General features: G+C 44.2%; 2 protein-coding genes across 2 annotated transcripts in view; both read right to left on the bottom strand.

Annotated features, from left to right (window-relative positions):
- Nucleotides 1-2,294: 2,294 nt before the first annotated feature.
- On the bottom strand, nt 2,295-15,910 carry fam20b (FAM20B glycosaminoglycan xylosylkinase). The gene is made up of 9 exons (XM_083647127.1): nt 15,741-15,910; nt 13,760-14,292; nt 12,952-13,199; nt 12,732-12,818; nt 12,498-12,607; nt 9,695-9,866; nt 6,168-6,359; nt 3,787-3,846; nt 2,295-3,652 (listed from the first exon to the last, which is right to left on the bottom strand). The coding sequence occupies exons 2-9, from the start codon at nt 13,886-13,888 to the stop codon at nt 3,418-3,420; spliced, it is 1,233 nt and encodes a 410-aa protein (XP_083503253.1). The 5' UTR covers nt 13,889-14,292; nt 15,741-15,910; the 3' UTR covers nt 2,295-3,417.
- Nucleotides 15,911-20,575: 4,665 nt separating this feature from the next.
- Nucleotides 20,576-21,760, bottom strand: part of ralgps2 (Ral GEF with PH domain and SH3 binding motif 2) — a 109,930-nt gene continuing 108,745 nt past the window's right edge. The window contains exons 20-21 of the mRNA XM_083647713.1: nt 21,091-21,182; nt 20,576-20,681 (exon numbers count right to left, since the gene is read on the bottom strand). Of these exons, the coding sequence (XP_083503839.1) occupies nt 20,652-20,681; nt 21,091-21,182 (122 nt within the window). The 3' untranslated portion in view covers nt 20,576-20,651. The remainder of the gene's footprint in view (nt 20,682-21,090; nt 21,183-21,760) is intronic.

Genomic DNA, 21,760 nt, shown 5'->3' with positions numbered 1-21,760 from the left:
ATGCCAACTCTGTGAGCGAGGCCTGACTAAATGGCCATAGACCAGAACTGCACCACGCCCCTTTTTGGGGGAATGCGGAAATCCTCTTTGACTCAGGCTGAACGGACATGACGACAGACCAGTCAACCTTCATTTATTAATATATCTCGACCGTTCAGGTTCGGGCAAGGTCGCAAAATAATTAGTAGATATGTTTATCAAACCAAAAGAACACTTGAACCCGAAATTAATGAATTGGTATTTTGTCTATGCTAGCTAAAAACACGGCAAAAATACCATCACAACAACGCTATTCATTCTTTCTATCCCCCAAAAAGGGGCGCGGCCTTGACGCTTTGGATGTGCAGGTCTGGTCTATTACACAACAGTTAGTTCCGGCCGAGCAATTTGATTGGACAAGAGGGATCCTACCAGTGCTGATATTTCACGATAACGCACTGGCGCTTCACTGTGTGTAGATCACTCCGCTTCACAGCTGCTCTAATCGACAAAACAAACACCAGCCACATTACATTGAATGTCATTCACAAAGCGTAACACAGTTAGGATACCGAGAGCGCAAAGATGGATTTATTTCCTAGTCTCTACCCAGACTAGGGATGTTCATCAATTATCGAAAATCGATAATCGATCGTTAAGGATTGGAATCGATCCTGTGGCATTTGGATCGATTTTTTAATTATTAAAAAAAAAAAAAAAAAAATTTTTTTTTTTTTTTTTTTTTGGACTAGGTTTGGGTGGAATTCGTTCCTCCTCGCCCCACTCCATTGCACAGCCGACTAACGTGAGGTGGAGCTTCATATAGTCTCTAGTTTTCTGGCTGGGCACGGGCCTTTGTGCCAACAAAACTGTTTTAAACATGAGAAATTCACACCGGCATGCGCCGGGGACAGCAGTGTTGGAGAGGAGACACATTGAAATAAAGAGTTCATTGAGGAGAACACGGTGTCTTTCGTATTTTCTGCCATAGGCATTCATTTTGTTAAAAAAAAAAAAAAAATTGAAAATATTGAAAATTTTCTAAGTATTAATAAAATCGATAATCGATAAACCCAGAGAGAGCTCTGCAGCATGCAGTAACGTAGTGTATCAGCGTAAGAACTCTCATGGGTCTGGCGTTGAGACAATTTATTTCCTAACATAAATAAGAGGACGAGGGGGAGCAACATTCTTCTGCGGAAACCTCCAGGTTTGCTCATATTTCACCTGCAGAACTTGACGATTTGGAGAAAAACAAAAACGAAGCAAACACTGTGAGGCAAACAATGGAAACGTGCAAATCAATGTGTATGACAAAAAGTAGACAGCCTGCAGTTAATTAGGCTGATTAGGCTACATTTTCAGCAAAGCGGAAAGCTGAGGGGACTATTTTTGTTGGCGGAGGAATAAATAGAGAAATCATATATTTTCTCAGCTTTTTGTCATTCTCTTAATCAGCTTTGTTTAATAGAACTGTTGTATAAAAGCAATATCACACTCGAGGTTGTGCTGTTGTTGTCCAATATCGTCACTGCTGTGATTATCTTCGGCACTCGGCCTGCGGCCTGCGACCGACTCTCGTGTGATATTGCTTAAATGACTGTGTGCTCCATCTGGTATCAGAACTATAACAAGAATGCAAAGTCTGTGTGTGAAAGTAGAAATTGCGTTCAGCCACATAGCTATGCCATTTCACATGCGATCGCGCTGAATCCTTCAGGAAGTGTAAAGAGAGAACCCCTGTAGGTGATAGTTTATGAAACAGCTTATAGTTTGTGCTCAGCAAGATAATCTTCACAAAGGAGGACCACTTTGATGACTTTTGAAGCGCAAATGCCGTTTCTTTTTTTAATGCAATTTTCACACGTTAAATTGAGTGTAATTTAGCGCAGGGAAGGCACTTGCCCAAGTTGCCCCGTATTGCCCCTAAGGCATCATCAGTCTGTCTCTAGAGGACAAATTAAACTGACCAATTATACAATTTGTGGATATATTAAATCAACCAATAATCAAACTTGTAGCCACTGTCCAGACAGTGAAGGGCAGCACATCACAGCAAATGGTCAGATAAACATTAAGCAACATCTCATTTGGAAACAATGTGGTTACGTACATCATGTGGTACGCAACCGCATTGCTTCAAAACATGTCTTCTTACACTGCCATCATTTCTCCATGTGGACATGTACTTGTCCACTTGTCCCTGACAACAGTGACAGTAGACCACACTTCATGTTTTTAAACAATGCAGTTGCGTACATGTCCACGTGAAGAAATTATGAGTGTAAGAACTTCATGTCTTTCATCAATTTGGTTGCATGTCTGCATGGAGAAATAACGACAGTGTAAGAAGTGTGTTTAAATAGATCATATTTTAATGCTGAAAATGTACCCATACATTTTACCGCCTTGTCCTCTCAGTACTCAATCTGTAGTGTCAGTAGCATTCTCACTTCTGTACAGTATGGCACCATTACACACACGCACGCACGCACACACACTTTAGGTTCACTTAATATTATAATTCACAAATTTATATTCCTTTGTCTCATTAACCCTATTTAACAAGTTAGTTAAATATGTACACATTCATTGGGGTAGCTTGGGGGGGTTAATTTATCTTTTTCTGCCAATCAAACTCAAATTCCAATTCAAGGAATGAGGTAATGGGTGGGTGGGGGGGGGGGGGGGTAGATGCCAATTCAAAATAAATGGCACACTTCAGTTCTGAAATTAGAAATACATCGATTTCCTTATCTCTGAATCCAATGGGAATCGAGGTAATTTGGGATGACTTGACACTTGACTCAACCTTTCACTTGGCTCTAAGTCAAGCAGACCACCCCATCGCAGCTCGAGCTCCCAACAGTCTGTGCCTGCACCTGTCGTACCGCGTGTCCAGTGTCTTTCGCCGAGGCCAGTCTGTCTCTCCGAGCTCGGTCATACGGCCTCAGTTCACTCGTAAGGAACAGTTGAGACGGTGAGGGAGGTTTTGGCACAAGGCATGCCTGTTGTCACCGCAGAACCAGTAGTAGTAGTAGTAGTAGTAGGAGTAGGGATTCTCAGATATACAGCAGATACTGTCCTAGTGCACAACAGTCCTGAGAGAAAGTTTATATAATTGTAGGATGACACCGAGTTCAAATGCTTTGAAACCAGTACTTCATTTTTGTAGAGCCACGGTCGCTTCCTCCCTCCAATCTTCTCGTAGAAGAAATATGCAGTCGTCGTTCCACCCCATCAAATCCTTTTACCCGCTCCCCGTTTCTGTTTTTAAGACTGGGGCATCTCTCACACTGTCAAAATGGTCCATTAGGTATATTTCCTTCTTCCATTTGCCTCTCCTCTCCTCTCCTCTCCTCTCCCCTCCGCTCCTCGGCACGGGAAGTAAAGCCCTGGCTGTTCCCTCGCTTCTCCTTGTTCTCCTCTCCTCTGTTGCTAGGGATGATGGGGGAGGCTAATGCGGTCCTCTATGAGTGTGTTGTCGGGGCCCTGGGCCTCCATGCACTGCTTGACGGTGGCGATGACCCCGGACAGACGCCTGTCCAGGGCCGCCAGGTGCGGCTCGGCCAGGATGGGCTGAATGGGGTCAAAGGCCAAAGCTTGACGCATGGCTGCACTCAGAGCTCCGCCTCTCAGTAGGTTTAGCCTGTTCCATGTAGACACCCGCACCCTGCCAGAGAGGAGAGAGAGAGAGAGAGAGAGAGAGATACACCAACCATAAGAATATAGCGTATATTTCGTCCTCATCTAGATTGCAGTATGGGTAAGTGTGCGTTCCCAGGAGTTTTCGGACTGGATACTCACATGCAACACTGATAGAGCGGTGCGAGGATACTTCGCTCGTCTAGCGCCGCATTCCCAAAGCTGCATAAAAATAAAAATAACACTAAAGTAAGGCAACTGAACCTGAAGGCATGTCTGCACTGCAGCTAAGAGAAGCCATCAAAATGCATTAGCCACACACTCTACTGACACTTCTGTGGAGCGCAGCACACACACTTCCAAGTCTAAGGCGCACTTCCAAACGACATTCTATTCTAGGACACGCTCAACTCAGCCAAGTCAACCAGACCAGGAGGCAGAGAGAAAATTCCTCTTTCAGTTTTTTTTTTTTACTCAAACATGGTTTTTGTATACATAATTCACCGTTATCTAATGTGTTCCTCTGTTGACTAATCAGGCAGGGCTTCAAGGTAAAACTATACAGAAGCATAGTGTTTGGAACAAAGCTTTCTTGTTTGTTTTTGGGACAAGCTGGAAAATACTATAACTTTTGGAATGGTGCCCGATGGTGTACTTTGATACTAACAGACAGGATTGAGTTCAAATCCTCAACATCAGCTTTGAGTCAAAACCAATTGTGTACTTTGATACCAAGAGGCAGGACTGAATTCAGGTCAGTCGGGACATGCTTCCCCTCACCATGTGAGTTCAGCGCAGTTTCCAAGCATCTGCTCCAACCCACTAAACCTGAAAACCACTTCCCTCTCAGCTAGGGGCTTCAAATATGTGCCAAAATATAAAGAAAAACTCACCACAAACTGATTTTATAATGTTATGAAGCTGCTGACATTAGTGTACTTGAAGTTACTTTTATTCCAAAACACTATATATCCAGGAAAATATATATCAATATATTATATTATTATTTACACATTACATTTATATAAATATAATACATCTCTAAAATATACATGATTCAGTGGTTAAAAAAAGATTTGATCACAGGTTCAAAGTTTCCTTGATAAAGACACACTTGCCCACTCGGGGAAAGCCATTTTGGTTAAGATCGATAAGGTTAATGCTTAAAATGTTACCATGACATGTAGATGTAAAATGTATCCTGTGGAAACTGCATCAAACTATTCCACACATAAAAGAAAAGTGACCTCAAGGCAGCCAGGTTAAAGACTGTGTGCCCCTCACGACATGAACATATTTCCGGCATGTGTTCAGTGTGGGCCACGGAAAAACAAACAGCTCTCAGTGGAGATGTGAGCTCTTTTAACTACTTTTCCAAAGGTCAAACACCGTGATTCAAGTTTAGATTTCATTTCATCTAAAACCAGGCCCATAGGTGTGACTAAACAACATATTTCATAACTTCTCTACCGAGAAATCTTAGTCACAACGGGAGATAATTAAGATAAACAATAAGGTCATTTTTTCTCAGTTTCACTCTGTCTTGCTGCTAAACAGTTATTGCCCTTTACTTTGTAGGCCAGCATGGCATCAGTAAGGTTGACTCATGGCCTATATGCAACGGCTTTCACACCTTGCAAAGCATCTCCGACTCCCGAGAAAAATGCTCTCATACACAGTACACTCCTCCAGCCTCCTGGTTCACACAGTACACTCCTCCAGCCTCCTGGTTCACACACAGTACACTCCTCCAGCCTCCTGGTTCACACACAGTACACTCCTCCAGCCTCCTGGTTCACACACAGTACACTCCTCCAGCCTCCTGGTTCACACACAGTACACTCCTCCAGCCTCCTGGTTCACACACAGTACACTCCTCCAGCCTCCTGGTTCATACACAGTACACTCCTCCAGCCTCCTGGTTCACACACAGTACACTCCTCCAGCCTCCTGGTTCACACACAGTACACTCCTCCAGCCTCCTGGTTCATACACAGTACACTCCTCCAGCCTCCTGGTTCACACAGTACACTCCTCCAGCCTCCTGGTTCACACACAGTACACTCCTCCAGCCTCCTGGTTCACACACAGTACACTCCTCCAGCCTCCTGGTTCATACACAGTACACTCCTCCAGCCTCCTGGTTCACACACAGTACACTCCTCCAGCCTCCTGGTTCACACACAGTACACTCCTCCAGCCTCCTGGTTCATACACAGTACACTCCTCCAGCCTCCTGGTTCACACAGTACACTCCTCCAGCCTCCTGGTTGACACACAGTACACTCCTCCAGCCTCCTGGTTCACACACAGTACACTCCTCCAGCCTCCTGGTTCACACACAGTACACTCCTCCAGCCTCCTGGTTCACACACAGTACACTCCTCCAGCCTCCTGGTTCACACACAGTACACTCCTCCAGCCTCCTGGTTCACACACAGTACACTCCTCCAGCCTCCTGGTTCACACAGTACACTCCTCCAGCCTCCTGGTTCACACACAGTACACTCCTCCAGCCTCCTGGTTCACAGTACACTCCTTACCTCTTGGCATTGTCCAGGAGGATGAGCATGCTGGCGCCGCCGTCGTCTTGAAAGCTCTCATAGTGATGGCGATCAGCGTTTCCGATAAGATAGTCAAAGACGGCGGTGTCGATAACATCCAGCAGCCTCGGCCCCGCGTCATACGGAGGCATCTTCTTCACGGCCTCGCAGTAACTCTCATCATACTCCCACCTACATAGTTACAGGTCGTTAGGCTTCAATCCATGAAGGCCAGTTTAGAAATCTACTTTGTTCAATAAATCGCGTACACACACACACACACACACACACACACACACACACACACACACACACACACACACACACACACACACACACACACACACACACACACACACACACACACACACACACACACACACACACAGAGGTTTGGGATCATCTTTCAGGATTGGTCTACACTCCCCACCAAAACGATGGTGATGTTAGTACGGACTGTTGTTACAATGACGTTGTTGATGTGTGCTTGGTACCGTCGATGATGCCCTTTGATGTACAGTACTCTCCTTTTTTTATGTTTGTGATTATGTTTGCTTTTTATCTGCTCGCAGCAAGTCAAATTGCCCATCTGGTAAAATAAAGATTTCTCTACGTCATAATTATCGAATACAACTTACCTCACTCCTTTTTTGTGTGTGCACAAACTGCTCAATTACCTTTTGGTCAGTTGTCAGTAAAATGTATGAAGTACCCCAACAGTCATTATAAATAAATAAATACATGTAATAAAAATGTATTGATGTAATAAAAACTTGCCTCAAGCCTACAGACTGACAATTGTAGACCGTTGCCAGTTAAAATATGCTCAAAAGAATAAATACTTTTCTTGAAACAGCATACTCTGCCTCTGATTGACTTGTACTGATATTCTTACCCTAACCAATTTCACTCCTCATGCCTTAACCAACCCAACCTTGCGCGAACAACGAGCATGTACGCTTGGCCAATCCTAGCACTTGAATGCAACGCAGTGCATAAGTCCCTATGGCCAGCAGATATTGCTGTTTTCTATAGGAAATTAACTGTAAATAATGTTGATTTGGCAGTTCATGGCATGGATAATAACTTTGTTCAAAGTTAAATCATGTACCTTTAGTAAGTGAATATGCAGCTATTTGGGATGGTGTGGCCTCAGTTTTGATTCAGTAGAGGGGCAACACATGCTTAGACTCAGTCCCTCACTACAACTCTTCTAAATCTCTTTGGAAGATAGATTTGTCCCTGTTTATTTCTGTCCAGTGGAAACTTCACACAACCAGGCAAGACATAAATGTACCGAAACCTATTAAATGTGGCACTTGCAACGGCCGCATGTTGTTTGTGACGCAGCTGCCAGCCACCACTGGCTCCGATTAGTTCTGCTACTATTGGCTAGCAGCGATGTAGGGACGTGATGATTATTTCCATTATTCAATAAATCGATCAATTATTTTTTGCAAGTAATTGATTCATGGTTGAGAAAACATCAAAAATAATGACAAATGTCCATCACAAGATCAGACCTGAAAGTGATTCTCAAAATTGCTTACTTAGTCTGACTAGCAAAATAATATATAAAAATAATAATAATGATAAATAAATAAATCCAAAGCATTAATTTTATAATGATATGAATCTGAGTAAAGCATCAAATCTTAGCATTTGTGAAGCTGTAACTGGCAAATGTTTGGTATTTTTACTTGATAAATGACTAATATGATTTATTGATGATCAAAATTATAATCAATTAATTTTCTGTTGATTGACAAAATTATAATCAATTAATTAATCATTTATTCCGATGTGTCCTCAGGTCCTCGCTTACGCACAGCTACAACTGCTCATAAAATACTTGGATTGTTTCAATGACATTTCGCAAATTAATGTGTTATCATGACAACAATCATGTGGAAACTACCTAGCTCACTTTAAGAGAGAGAGGGAATCCTTATCCTTACTTTGTATGGTTTTAAAATGTACTGATTGAAAATCCCATGTAAGGGAAGTAGTCCCATGCAACACATCGCACCATCCATCAGCCATCCTTATCTAACTGGGTAGCCAGCCGCTCCACTGAAAAGCTGAGCTGGGTTGTACAAAGATGCTTTTAGAAACAGTGGAATGGAGCTGGAAAGGTTCTGCACACGTTCTAAGTACCGGTAAACACAATAAAGGAGACCCTATTTTCATATTTTTTATATGTATAACTAAGTAATGTGAACAGAAATCTTTGAAATTGATGCAGTATTATTGACCAAGATCCCTTCACCTGGAAGCCGTTTTCCCACATGCCCCTACTGCACTAAACGAGCTTCGCTTTTGTCTAAAATGTAATAACCGAGTTACTATGAATTTGCATGATCAAGGAAATGCACTCTGTATCTGTATAAAAACCACCAGAATTATGGGGAAACAATTGTTGATGCTCAATATAGGCAAAACGACAATTTCCATTTCTTCTTCTTCTGAGGAACATCTCAGACAACACAATTAAATCATCGCATCATAGTGTAGCATTTTCCTTGATCTTGCAAACTCCTAACTCAAAACAACTAAATAAATCCTTTTAGGAAAATGAGTTTTTTTTGTACGATTTCAACTAGGGATGTAACGATAACCGATTTTAATGATAACCGTGATAAAATTCCTTATAATAACCGTACCGTTTCACATTTTCATTATCATTAAAACCGTGGTACCGTGATACCGTGATTACAGTGCTTTGAAAAACATGGTAAATACTGCCCATCATCAACCAAAGTTGGCAACAGTCTCCCAGATGCAAACGTGCAGCCTTGGAGAAATGATTTCAGTGAGTGTATCAATCCTTTTTGGGTCTGAGTTTTCAATATAAAACGTAAAATGATTTCAGTGAGTCTCTCAGTACTTTTTGAACATTTTCATCAATTCTTTATGAATACCGTGATAATACAATAACCGTGATCATTTTGGTCACGATAATCGTGATGTGAAATTTTCATACCGTTACATCTCTAATTTCAACTCAATCAATCAACGATGTCTAACGTTTCTTGACCGAGTTGAAATCATTGCCCTGGATCTTTAAGTTATTATTCTGCAAAAGTACACATTTTGCAGAACTTTAAGATCCAGGCCAATGGTTTCAATGCAGTTAAGAAACATTAGACATGTTGATGTCTAACACAATGCACATCATTATTCCAGTTTTTGATGGTTAGATTTGGGCTAGTTTGACTAGTAGCTGGCTGACTATCTGACACATTATGCGAGTGATCAGAGCATGCATTAAAACCTGGGTGTAGGTGACAGCATTTACACCAGGAAGTAGATTGGAATTCTAAATGGATTTGATTCTATTGACAAGCAGCAGACGGCGAGCAATTAACACAATGCCGAGTTATAATAATTTTGGTAACTTCACATTAACAAGTCTTTTGTTAAAGTGAAATTGAGAATGCAATTCTCATTGTACTGGAGCTTTAAAGCCAATTAGAATTCTTCTTCAAATCAGGTTTGACTTGGGTACACAGACAGCAAACACCCACCTTGCCAGTTTCCCCTCTCTGTAGGTGCGTCCCCAGGGGTGCCGGTGTTTCTGCAATGGCCAAACGTCTGGCAGCCACAGGGTTAACGATCCCTCCATTATCTCTCCCTCTGCACACGCTGGCTCGCTCTCCCTACAGTAGTAGCACTTTCCATAGAAACATGTATTATTACCTAGAGAGAGAGAGAGAGAGAGGGAGAGAGAGAGATTTTTTCTTCTTCTTTATCCACCTTATTTCTAGCTGCCATTATGCCTGATGGGTGTTTCTTCCGCTTCCGGTGTAATAGACTGTTTTACAGTCTATGGTTTTAACTTCACAAAAAAAACGTCTATGAGGATTTTACAGCAGAGCCATTCTGCTCTACAGCCGTGTCGTTCGTGTGCTGGGATAACGTAATGCATTGTGGGTAGTCGGCTACAATGCACGTGACCTCTATCTATAGCACATAGATAGAGGTCACGTGGAGGCTGGGTTTTCCCAGGCTACCCTGCGACGGATACATTTTTGTTCTCATCTCTTTTTTTCCCAGGCTTTATTGCTTGAAAAGTCCTTGAAATGTATCATTACAAAACAGTGGCAACCCTGAAGTAGCTAAAGTGTAGTGTGTGTCTGTGTGAACAACAGTGCTTTTGTGTGTGAGTGTGTTCTCCATTACCTCCTTCTGGCAAACAGCTTGCAGGTGCTGAGTGTGTGTTAGAGATGGAAATGGAAATTAAATTAATTTAATATAAATACAATGATCCAAATCTTAGGGGGCATTTTTTGCCCTTGCCCCTGGCTAAATTCCTCCCCTGGTCCAAGTCGACGTTTGAGGCAAATTTGATGAAATGACATGAAGGCGTTCCTCAGATATCGAACATTGGATGGACATACGGACGGACGGACGGACGGACGTACAGACGGACAACCCAAATCCATAATGCCTCCGGCCTGGCTATCACCGGCGGAGGCATAAAAATAAGAGAGAGACAGAGAGAGAGAGAGAGATGTGATGCGAGAGCATTAACAAGCACACCCACTCAGTTTCACCCTATAATAAATCACTTGTACTCACACAATCACACTAAGATTTACACGTGGAGGACACATTAGTGTTTTCATCAATATTTATGCCTTGTGTGACTATTTGTCTTCTGTTCATGGGTTAGGGTTAGTTATGTAGTTAGTTCATGTAAGCAAAACACAGCTCAGAGAGAGAGAGAGAGAGAGAGAGAGAGAGAGAGAGAGAGAGAGAGAGTAGTCCCCATAGTAAGAAAAGAAAAGTCCCCACACTCCTCCTGTGGTGTCTAATTCCTGTCATGTAGCGGTGTTTCACATCTTCATAGTAATATATAGAGTGAATTAGTGGCCTCGTGTTTTATTCACGTGTTACACATGTAGAGAAAACAATACAGGGCAGCAGCCTATTAGTCTCTCCTCTCTTCAGTTCAGCCTCTTGGGATCGACTGTAAAATCAGATGCACAAAGTGCTGCCGTGGCTGCTTCCTGAGCACTGCTGTATGTTAGGAGGGACAAACTGAAAGGGCACAAAGTCAACGAGGATGTTGCTCACCCTGCGCCGCTGAGACACACTTTGCTGTGTTCAGATGCTTTCATGCAGAGACTGTGCGGCTACGACCTTACCTGAACTCCCTCATTACCAGCCATTCCTTCCTCTTTGTTTACTTCCCTGCAGTGTGTCAGTCAGTCGGTTACTTACCTGCGGACAGTCCTGCTGTTCCCTGGTGCTCTTACATCCTCTTACACACTTGTCTATGACGCAAGCTGAATGTATGCATGCATACGCCCACACAGACATGCAAGCTCTAGCTCCGAATCCTGTGATTTCAACACGCTTGTCCTTATGAAGATTTAAAGTCCCTGGAAACCGGAAATAATTTTGTATTATTTAGCATTTTGAGTTCATCACATCACAGGAACCTATGTTAATAAGCCACCAGCCAAATTTGAACGATGATGAACGTCGCAAAGTATATACATTTAGGTTTGACAGTCATGACAAAAGTCATGAGAATCAATTCGATTTTAGACTGTCTTTCTCCCGCGGACTGTGTGGGCGTGTCCCGTGTGTGTGCGTGCAGGACTTCTCCTCCGAGAGAGAGAGAGAGGAGAGAGAGAGAGAAGGAAAGAGAGATGGAGTGTGTGTGTGTGTGTTCGCTCGTTGCTCGGCGCATACTGACAGAGAGGAAGAGAGACTGCCGCTGCGAGTGCACAGCGCTACTGTGTGTGTGTGTGTGCGCGTGTGCGATTCGATTAAATCTTATGACGTGATAAGATCATTCATTGTAGCACCGCTCTCTTCAATCATCTTCAATGAGGAAGTGGAAATCCAGACCTTGTAGAAAAGTGGCGATTTTGGGGTTTTGGGTTGAAACTAATGTCTCCTACTTTCTGAGGCACACAATTACCGTACTCACATAAGACCCTAAGTTTAATAGTTAGAAGGTTTTTGTGGATTTTGGTTTCCAGGGACTTTAAGTAGTTTGTTTTCTGCCAAACTTGTTTGTCAAAGGTGATCTACAAATACACTTGATATATGACCAAAGGTGTAAGATATGACACGCCCAGTCGCCCACAGCAAACAGGACTTGCAGGTCTAGGGTGCTATTTGAGAAAGTGAGTGTAGAGAGTGTGAATGAATGAATAAGAGAGAGTGAGACCAGAGAGCGAAAAAGAGATGTCAGAATGAGAAAGTGCGTCAGATGGGCTGAGCTCACACACAGACTTACCCTCGCATCCAGATTCACCACAAGTCTGCAATTTAATAAAGTGAGAGAGAAAGAGGGAGCGGAGAGATACTAACCTTGCATGAGAAAGGTGCTCAGCAACTGATCGGTAGCCACGGGTTTGATCTCAGTGCGCAGGTTGACAAATCTCCCCACCACTAGAGGTGCCCTCTCGAACCCCAGGATCCTGAAGCAGACACGGGGCGACAAGGCAGTAGCTTGAACATTCGTATGCCATGTTTTGCTCACAAAAACAGATCAGAGATGGCGTGAGAATAAACGTAGACACTCGTATGATGTAGCAACCATACCTGTCCAGGTGAAAAGCAGCCACCTCTGCGTTGTGCCTGTCATAGCCTGCATATGGCTCCCCTTCAACTACATAGTCTCTGCTATACCTGAGAGGGGGGGGGGGGGGGTAATAAAAAGTCAGCTGAAAATGAAATCACATGAATGTATACAGTACAAGTGTGTGAGGTCTGCACATGCATTGGCTTTTCTTTGCAGCATTTACATAGTCCATTAACTGACCTCTTGGGTTTGAAGACCACTTTCTGTCCCCCGTCCAGCACTAGCAGAGCTTTGAGCTGGGTGCCCTTATAGCCCACATCTGCCCGCTCTATCCTGGCAGTGCTAAGGGCGGTGAGCACAGCAGCCAGCTCAGGCGTCTCCTCGGGGTACACCTCTCTGGGGCCCACCCACTGGCTTGCTATCTCCCAGGGAGACTGGAGGGTGTGGCTGAGACGAGCTCCACGGGACAGGGACAGGCCGGCTTCCATCTGGCAACACACACACGTGTACACACACACACACACACACACACAGACACAGGTATGAATGTTAGCAACACACACACACAGGTATGAATGTTAGCAACACACACACAGGTATGAATGTTAGCAACACACACACAGGTATGAATGTTAGCAACACACACACACAGGTATGAATGTTAGCAACACACACACAGGTATGAATGTTAGCGACGCATACCATGGCCACAATACAAAACATGTGACCATACTCAGAAAATGTAATCTATTGATCTAGTGATATCGCTTTTATTCTGCTGTAGTAATCAATCACAAATGAGACAATTTGCCCATTACAATTTCACAAGCTCTCCATCCAAATTATATTATTTGCACTTTGTAAAGACATTTTCTTATTGTCATTTACATTCTAGCAAGCCAATGTAATTTCCAGAAAGATTTGTGGCTCAGAAATAAACATAACTCTACACAGTCAGACTTTGTTGTCATTGAAATTGTATTTATTATTACATCCTATCAGGGTTAGATCGAATCGTGAACCCTATAACGTGGCGTTTAGTCCTGACCTTGCGAAACGCTCGGAGGTCCCGTCGGCTGGTCAAGGTGCCCTCCCCTCCATCCAGCAGGAAGATCTTGGCCAGGCCCAGCAGGAGAAGCACGGCACACAGCACCACCACACGCTGTTTGAGCTTCATCTCGGCACCGAGCGGCCCAGACCTCTCACCCCTCTGTGTGTGTCCCCCGCACCCAACCCTTCTCACCCCAGACGCATGGCGTCCACAGCTCCCGCTCACCTGCCCTCCGCCAGACACACACTTCTGAAGGACGGGAGCTCGGCCTCTCACCGGAGCTATGGTCTAAGCAAGCGGGCGCTCACCTGGAGGGAGAGGGCGAGGGAGCGGGCGCTCACCTGGAGGGAGAGGGAGTGGGCGCTCACCTGGAGGGAGAGGGCGAGGGAGCGGGCGCTCACCAGGAGGGAGAGGGAGTGGGCGCTCACCTGGAGGGAGAGGGCGAGGGAGCGGGCACTCACCAGGAGGGAGAGGGAGGTGGAGATGAGAGAAGGCTGTGAGGAAACAGGAGGGGAGGAAGGAGAAGGGAACTGGGAGAGGGAGAGAGATGAAAAATGTGCAGTCAATAATATGCAGAGAAAATGCTGATTGATTTGCTGCCCCTCTTGCTTGTTTCCCCTCTGGGCAGGCAATGACCCAGTACTTCAGCACAGTGGAAGCCTGTCTGTCTACTGTCCAGCATATGTACTGTAGGTACAGTACATAATATGCTGGACAATGGACAAGGCTTCTGTCCTTCACACAGACATAGACTGGTCTGTGTAAATGTGACATGTGTCCAATCAGGGGTTCCCATACGATTAACCCAGGCTGTCCTGCCATACAAAACGGGCACAAAATGGACAGTAATACTTTGGGCGTTACTGAGAAACATGAGAATTTGCTGTTTGTGCTTTTAACAACCAGAACAGCAGGTTACAGAGCAGCATTCATCCAGCACTAAAAGCTTTATTCAATATCCGACAACAGTAACAGCCATATATACATATACATATGTATAATATATATGATATACATTATATATAGATAAAATGTATGTGCTGCTAAATAGTATGAGCTGACCTATGTTAAAACAGGCCATCTCACAGGATTCAAAGTATCTTGTTTCAGGTAAGAATATCCGTCCCCTGCCTACTACACTGAACTGGGAAATAAGAGGGAGGCAGCCTTTGTATCGACCCTGCCTATTTCCAGCACAGGAGATCACAGCATTTAGTGCAGAGGGGGTTCAGATGAGGAGGTGGACTGGACGCAGCACAGCTCTGTTTATGGATACTCCTGACAGTTGTGAAAGTAGTATGGGCATAAACCCCAGGGATCAGGTTCAAATTATTAACAAGCAACAGGATGAAATCTTCCCTGATAGTGGCTATAACGTTACTGAATGGTCACTGCTGCTGGCATTCAAAGAGGGTTAAAATACGGGCGTTACAATACTAGATTTTGCATGTCACGTTGTGAGCTATTCATTGCTGGAGTCTGTTTGATGACTGGCAACAACTGCCACGTTCAACTGACAACAGTAAAACTGACCCTAACCACGTTAAGTTAACCTAGCTACCGTAGTGCTAACGAGCCCCATCGCCACTCTACCAACATATTGAGACAGCAAACCAGCCATTAGTTGGCTGGTTAACGTTACAAGTCGTTGTCTGCGCTTTGCCCTGGCGGTGCATCTGGCCACGCAGGCAATCGCCTCCACACAATCGGTCTTTCATGATAGGCTTTTTAACACAACACACGAACGAGTTAGCCAGCACAGACCGCTCAAAAAGCCCTGCTAAATGAAGGTTCTAGTTGCTTTCTACACAGGCAATTCCAACATTATTCATCGTATCAAATAAGCATTGCTGCAATGGTCACATCTATCGTTAGCAAGATAGCAAACCTGTGTACACCTTGCCTAGCTAACACACAGCAAGCTAGCTCAGTAGCTATGTCGTTCGTTGTTTACTGGCTGGCGGGCAAGCTGACTTACCTTATGGCCAGTTGCTGTTCGCCGTGGGGGACGAAAACCTTCCAAATATCTGTCGTGTGATATGAAAGCTATAATTTGACCCGCTGCTACAGGTCAGGATGGTTTGTCATTTTTCTCCATCTCCTTGGTAGCTCCCTTTCCTCCACCCTTTCCTTCAATTCCTCCCTTGGCCTGGCGTATCCACTTCCGAATCTCTTCCCCGACAGCGACTTTCAGTAACGGCTCGATTAAGCCGCTAGGTGGCGCTGCTGCATCACGAGTGTATCCATGCAAGCGTGAAGCAGATGCAAATGAGTGAGATTGATTATATGGTTTGCTAGTTTTGGAAATCTAGATTGTTCATACTGCTTTGGGAGATTGTTACTGTGGCAGTCACGCTAATTTAATAAAAATCAATCAGTACTTGCAAGGCTCTGAGATGAATAGAGATCAATGCAGTTCCATTTGCAGCCTTCCCTGTGGTCCTGCAACAACTCAAAGAGGGACTAAAGCAGCTTGCAAAGGCATTATTAGACAATTCCAAGTTTTATTTCAGTCGCTAGAACTGAAAACTCAATACTTAAGTGGCACTAAACCATACAGTAGTCACTAGCACACAGCCATGCACTCACTTCTACCCTCCATATTCCAGATAAACTCAGAAAACTCAAGTACCTTGAACAAAAAAAAAAGCATGATACAGATGTGTGGAGTAAAAAAGGGCAGAGTGTTTATTGGTTCTCAGTCTTCATGTCTGGCAGCGCATCACTCAGGTTGGAGGTCATAGCGCTGGCGACAGTCATGGCATGGGTAGACAGACACACAGAGCCAGGTACAGGGTGAAGGTCAAAGGTACAGAACATTTAGATGTCACCCTCATCTTTGCTGACGTGAACAAAGCTCATCGACACCCTCGGCCAAAAGTAAACCCTCACACCTGTCCGATGTGGGGGGGGGGGGGGGGGGGGGGGGCAGAGCAGAGCAAACTCTGGTTCCATTTCTCCACCGCCCCAGAAGACAAACACATTGCATAACCACGCTGTAACACTTCCTCTGGTGGAAACCTGGTCCCGTTCACTTCATCTGAACTGTTAAACATCTTTCATGACGGTTAAAAAGAATTAATCCAAGAGGCAACTTCACTCAAACAGTAAATACAGAGCTAGTTGTGCATTTGTACGTGGTACAGTCAAATTAAAGGAAACAATATACATTCCAAGTACAGCAAAGGGTTGTGGTTGTTTTTGATGGGGTACATTTTTGGAATCAATGCAGTCATACTCTGGAGGGCTTATCCAATTTCCAGCAGTAACATAAGGAGAAGTAATCAACTTCCTGGAAGAGCAGAGTTTTCCTGGATGACAATGGCCTTATCATCAAGGCCGGTGCCTTGATCTGCGTAATGACCAGAAATTACCCCAATTTTAAAAAGGAGATTCAGAAATTGAATTTTCCACTGCCATCATGAAAACAGAGACCCTGATGATCACTCAAGTTCATTGTGGTATTTACGATTAGCATTGACCTTGTAATCTAGGAAATGAGCAGTTCAAAACCACAAAACATCACAAAATCAACCCAACCCAAACCATTACAAAACCAGCACCACTGGTGGAAATCCTGACAGTCAGTATACAAGTGTTTCCATTATTCTGACTATACACTGTACATGTATTTAAAAAGAAAGAAAGAAAATAATGTAAACTCAGGTTACAATAAGGAAACCACAAAAAGCGCTTGACATTCAGGTATTTCTTGAGAGAACGGTTGTTAAACCCAAACTTAAAAAAAAAAAAAAAAAAAAAAAAAAACTTCCAAGACACACCAGAAGCATCTCTCCGGTGTGGTTAGTCATGAAACTGGTAACTCAGGAATCCCCATCTATTGCATCTATCATTTCATCTGTATTGCTCTTGCTTCATTCTCAATTAAAATCAGACAAACTAAATGGAAAGAAGAGAGGGGCAAATGTGAATGAGATCCACGAGATCCCGCCTGCATACATTTTATAGTTACAGTTGCCTCCGTCTAATAGTTCTACCCCTCATCAGGCCTTTGGGCTTCTAAGACTGCATTCATTCTCATTTAAATGCACCCAAATTTAAAACGGTGCAACGCTGGCAAAGCTTCACTTTCTCTTCAGTGAGTTAATTTCATACAAGTGTACCTCTGCTCTTCTATGAAGAAGAGGATTTCTCAGTCCCCATGTTGCTCGTCCCTCACTGCACACAACGCGAGTACAACGCGAGCCAGCGTGGAGCCCTAGCATGAGCTGGCAGTCACGCAGAACATTAGCTAGCTAGTTACCCCACTGCTCAGCAGCGATGGCAGCCTAGACGGATCGCCTATCTGGCTTTCAATTGCTATGTTAAAAAAATAGAGGGACAGTAGGCGCAGGCACACACATGCTTAGCTGCTGCACCATTATTCATCATCTTTGGCTTCCTCATTCATTCATTCATCCACAGGTGAATCCACTACCACCACCTCTCCTGTACAACAGACCCAACATCTCTGCACTGAAACCTAAAGAGGAACTAGTTTGTGATTCCCCTTTGCTGCTAATGTCTGGTTGACCCAAACCAGATAGTGCCTGCCTCCTTAGGTAAGGTCTCAAGGCACCGATAGGGACGGATGCCTTTGCCAGGTCAGCACAGTGCGCAGGCCAGTTTGCCCCAATGTGGGAACGGGATATCCGACTGAGCCAACAGGGGGCAGACTGTGTCTGTGTGGAGCATCAGGCCCGGTAGTAAGTGTGTCTGTGGACCGTTTGGAGCATGGATATCTTCACCTCTCACCACCCTTAGCAACAGTCAGGAACCACCTCTGAGCTGAACATGCCCTGTTGATAGGTGGGGAAATGAGTTGCGAGATAAGTTTAGCTTTTTTCTTTCTTTCTGGGGGTTGACAGTGCATTTGGAACAATGAAAGGACTGTGATGTTGGGGAAAAGATTGCGTAAACATACAATGTAAACAGTCGTTTTATACAGGAGAAAGGGCTGGATGAAAATGAAAGGGATGGGGGGGGGGGATGGGAGTACCCCACCCCCATCCTCATATTTGTTCATTTGGATTAAATTTAACACTGGCTCCCAACACAAATGAATGGGGAAAGTGTATTTCTGGCACACTGAAACATCTGTGGTACACACTGGAAACTGTCAATCCCAAGTTTTCCCAGTGAAACGTGCCAACGGTTACACAAGATTCCATGTCAGCTCTGCCCCTATCTGTCATCAAACTGAAGAAAACAAGCGTGACGGCGACATCACTTGGCACTGATGATTATAACCAAGGAGCTCAGATTATTCTAATTCAGACGCAAAAGAGATTAGAGCCGGGTCCTGGATTGTTAGCCTGTACTGCAACACAACAGGGGGAGGGGATTGCAAAAATAAGATCCAAATGTGAATACAATTTACAAAAATGACCACTCCAAAAAAGGGCAGAAAAAACAGCAACAAAAACGAAATGAAATGTAACATACAAATGTAACAGACAAAACTAGCTTGACATGTGCAAGCCTTCTAGAACATGGTAATACTGCAAACTGCAACCCTCCCCTCTCACAAAAAAAAAAAAAGGGGGGGGGGGGGGGACACACAAAACAATGACAACAAACAAGATTTAAAATAGATCCTGTATGGCTCCAGGTAGCATTGACTGTCCGCTCCAGACCCCAGGTCCCAACCATGTTAAGCAACAAAAAGAGGAGGAGATCCAATCACGCATGAGGAGTTCTCATTGCTCTCTCCCATGGAGTCATTCACAGTTTTCAAGTGTTTAGTGTTTTGTGTGTGTGTGTGTGTGTGAGTGTGAGAGAGTCTGGTGAACTAAGCATGGGAACGTCTTAGCTTAGATTCTGGGATTATCGTACCTAGTATGTAGAACTGCAGAGTCGAGATTCTTGTGATTAAAGCAAATATTTGCCCCCAACCCTCAACAATGCAGTTATACAAACACACGCACATACATACCGTACACTTAGCGAGTATATGACAAGAAAAAGGGAGTAGGAATTCTGTAATAAAAACTAGACACATTCAGGACGTGCGGGAATTGTTTCTGCTGGAATCGATTGAGAATCAGAGCCCTTGTGTTTACAACGCTGCAATTAAATAGGCCTGTGTTTGTGTTTGTGTTTGTGAGAGAGAGAGAGAGAAGTCGTGTCAATCCTGTGATCCCAAGTCAACACAAGTGAACGAAGAGACCAACAAGGTCTGTGGTGATAGCGTGAACCAAGTGGCAAGTAAGTAAAAAGTGTGTTTTCAAACCCTCCAAAGTCCAATGGGTTTAGTCCAATGTGAGTGTGTGTGCGTGTGGTGATTGGATGAATGCGAGTGTCCGGCCCATTCAAAAGTTGGAAATCGTCCATGATGTTCAAACGGAGCATGATGGGGACACCGGGAAAAATGGCGCCCGACTAAAAAAAAAAAGAATAACAAAAGAAAAAGGAGAGGATTATTTCTGTCCATCTTGAAGGACAGTCTGTGAGAGGAGGAGAGGAGAAGTCAAACGCCTCCACTCAAGTGCTGAACACTCACAGGACAAAGAAAGGGACTGAGAGCAAACGGGAGCAGTGGTGCAGGTCCTTGTTCAGTAGTCAATGCAGCCAAAATAGTCACACTTCCATCCCCACACACACACGAACACACACACACACGAACACACACAAACAAACACACACACACACACACACACACACACGGTACTCTGGTTAAGGCAGTGGTGGCAGGTGAGGCAGCAGTGAGGCTAGGAGAATCGGTGGCAAAGACGATGGGATTTCAATAATGGACCATCTCTGTCGGCGGTCAGGGCTCATGGCAGTGAAAGCACCCATCACTGAGTCAATACTCCTCCTCCTCCACCTCCTCATCCGTTTCCTCATCCCTCTCTCCTTTGCTCAGTCACACAATCTTCCTCAGCATCAGTCACTCAAATGACATCAGATTGGCTGGCACCTAGGAAAGGAGTGAGATGTGTAAACTGGAGGCCACATTCAACAGTAGGGGTGTAGCAATACGCATATTCCTAATGAGCCGTTTCGGTACGAGGCTTTAGGTTCAACACGCGACGCAAACCGAATTAATCTTTCACTGCCGAACCGTGCAAGTCTTCTACAAGGATATTATCATGGTAAGCTAAAACGGAGACGAAAAAGAAGAAAGGTGTCGTAAAATTTAAACCAACTAAACTGAAAATAATAAAATTAAATAAAAAAATGAATAAATACATTAAAAAAAATATTCAAGGACATTTCCCTGGCATTTCTACTTTTTTGCTGTATCGAAAACGTACCGAACACCTCTGTGTCGTATCGAACCAAACCGTGAACTGTTACACCCCTAGTGTGTGTGTGCGCCACCATACCTGTTGCCTGTTGCTCTGACAGGCAGCGCTCAGGTGTTTGAACCAGAGCAGCGCGTTCATTCTGTTCCCTGCCTGGTACTTGTAGGTGTTACCTAGGAAACGGAGACAAAACAGAGCGTGAGATGCCAGCTGTGCAGATTGTTCCCCAAAACCCTGGACGGACCAATCCAAGCCTCGTTCTAGATCAGCCAGGCCAATTAAAAAAACTCATTCACAGGCCAGTGTGCCGCGGGAGGAGGACCAGGGCTGAAGACAAAGAAAATCAGATATGACTACAGCAGCATGCAGTCCACAGCGAGGGTTACTGCTTGGTCAAACAGACACAGTTGATATGTATATGTGTGAATATTAGAAGTCACCATTCACAAACTGATCTCCACTGACCCTGTTTCACCTGTTCAAAATAATCAGCATTTTCAGAGATGTGACACTTTGTTTTAAAGGTCCCATTTATGCTTTTTTTTGCGGTTTAAAACATGCCTCACAGGTCACAGGTTATGAATTATGTTCCCCCCAAAAAATCTAATCCAGCCTCTATGGGACTTCTCTATCCGCTCTCTCTCTCCCCTCATTAACTATGCACTGTGTTGAGGGGGCGGGACCTCTGATAAGAGGATCTGTTAGGATAGATCCATCTTTGGTACAGTTGATAGTTTTCTAGACATGTTTC

The sequence above is a fragment of the Poromitra crassiceps genome, assembly GCF_964638095.1.
Source record: "Poromitra crassiceps genome assembly, chromosome: 12".
NCBI lineage: Eukaryota > Metazoa > Chordata > Actinopteri > Beryciformes > Melamphaidae > Poromitra > Poromitra crassiceps.
This window is presented reverse-complemented; position numbering and strand designations above follow the sequence as displayed.

Excerpts from the sequence above, each read along its gene's own strand:
- fam20b (XM_083647127.1), bottom strand. The coding sequence starts at position 13,888 with ATGAAGCTCAAACAGCGTGTGGTGGTGCTGTGTGCCGTGCTTCTCCTG. Across the intron at positions 12,819-12,951 it reads GTGGTCTTCAAACCCAAGAG|GTATAGCAGAGACTATGTAG; the intron begins GTCAGTTAATGG and ends CCCCCCTCTCAG. Across the intron at positions 6,360-9,694 it reads AGAGAGGGGAAACTGGCAAG|GTGGGAGTATGATGAGAGTT; the intron begins GTGGGTGTTTGC and ends GTAACTATGTAG.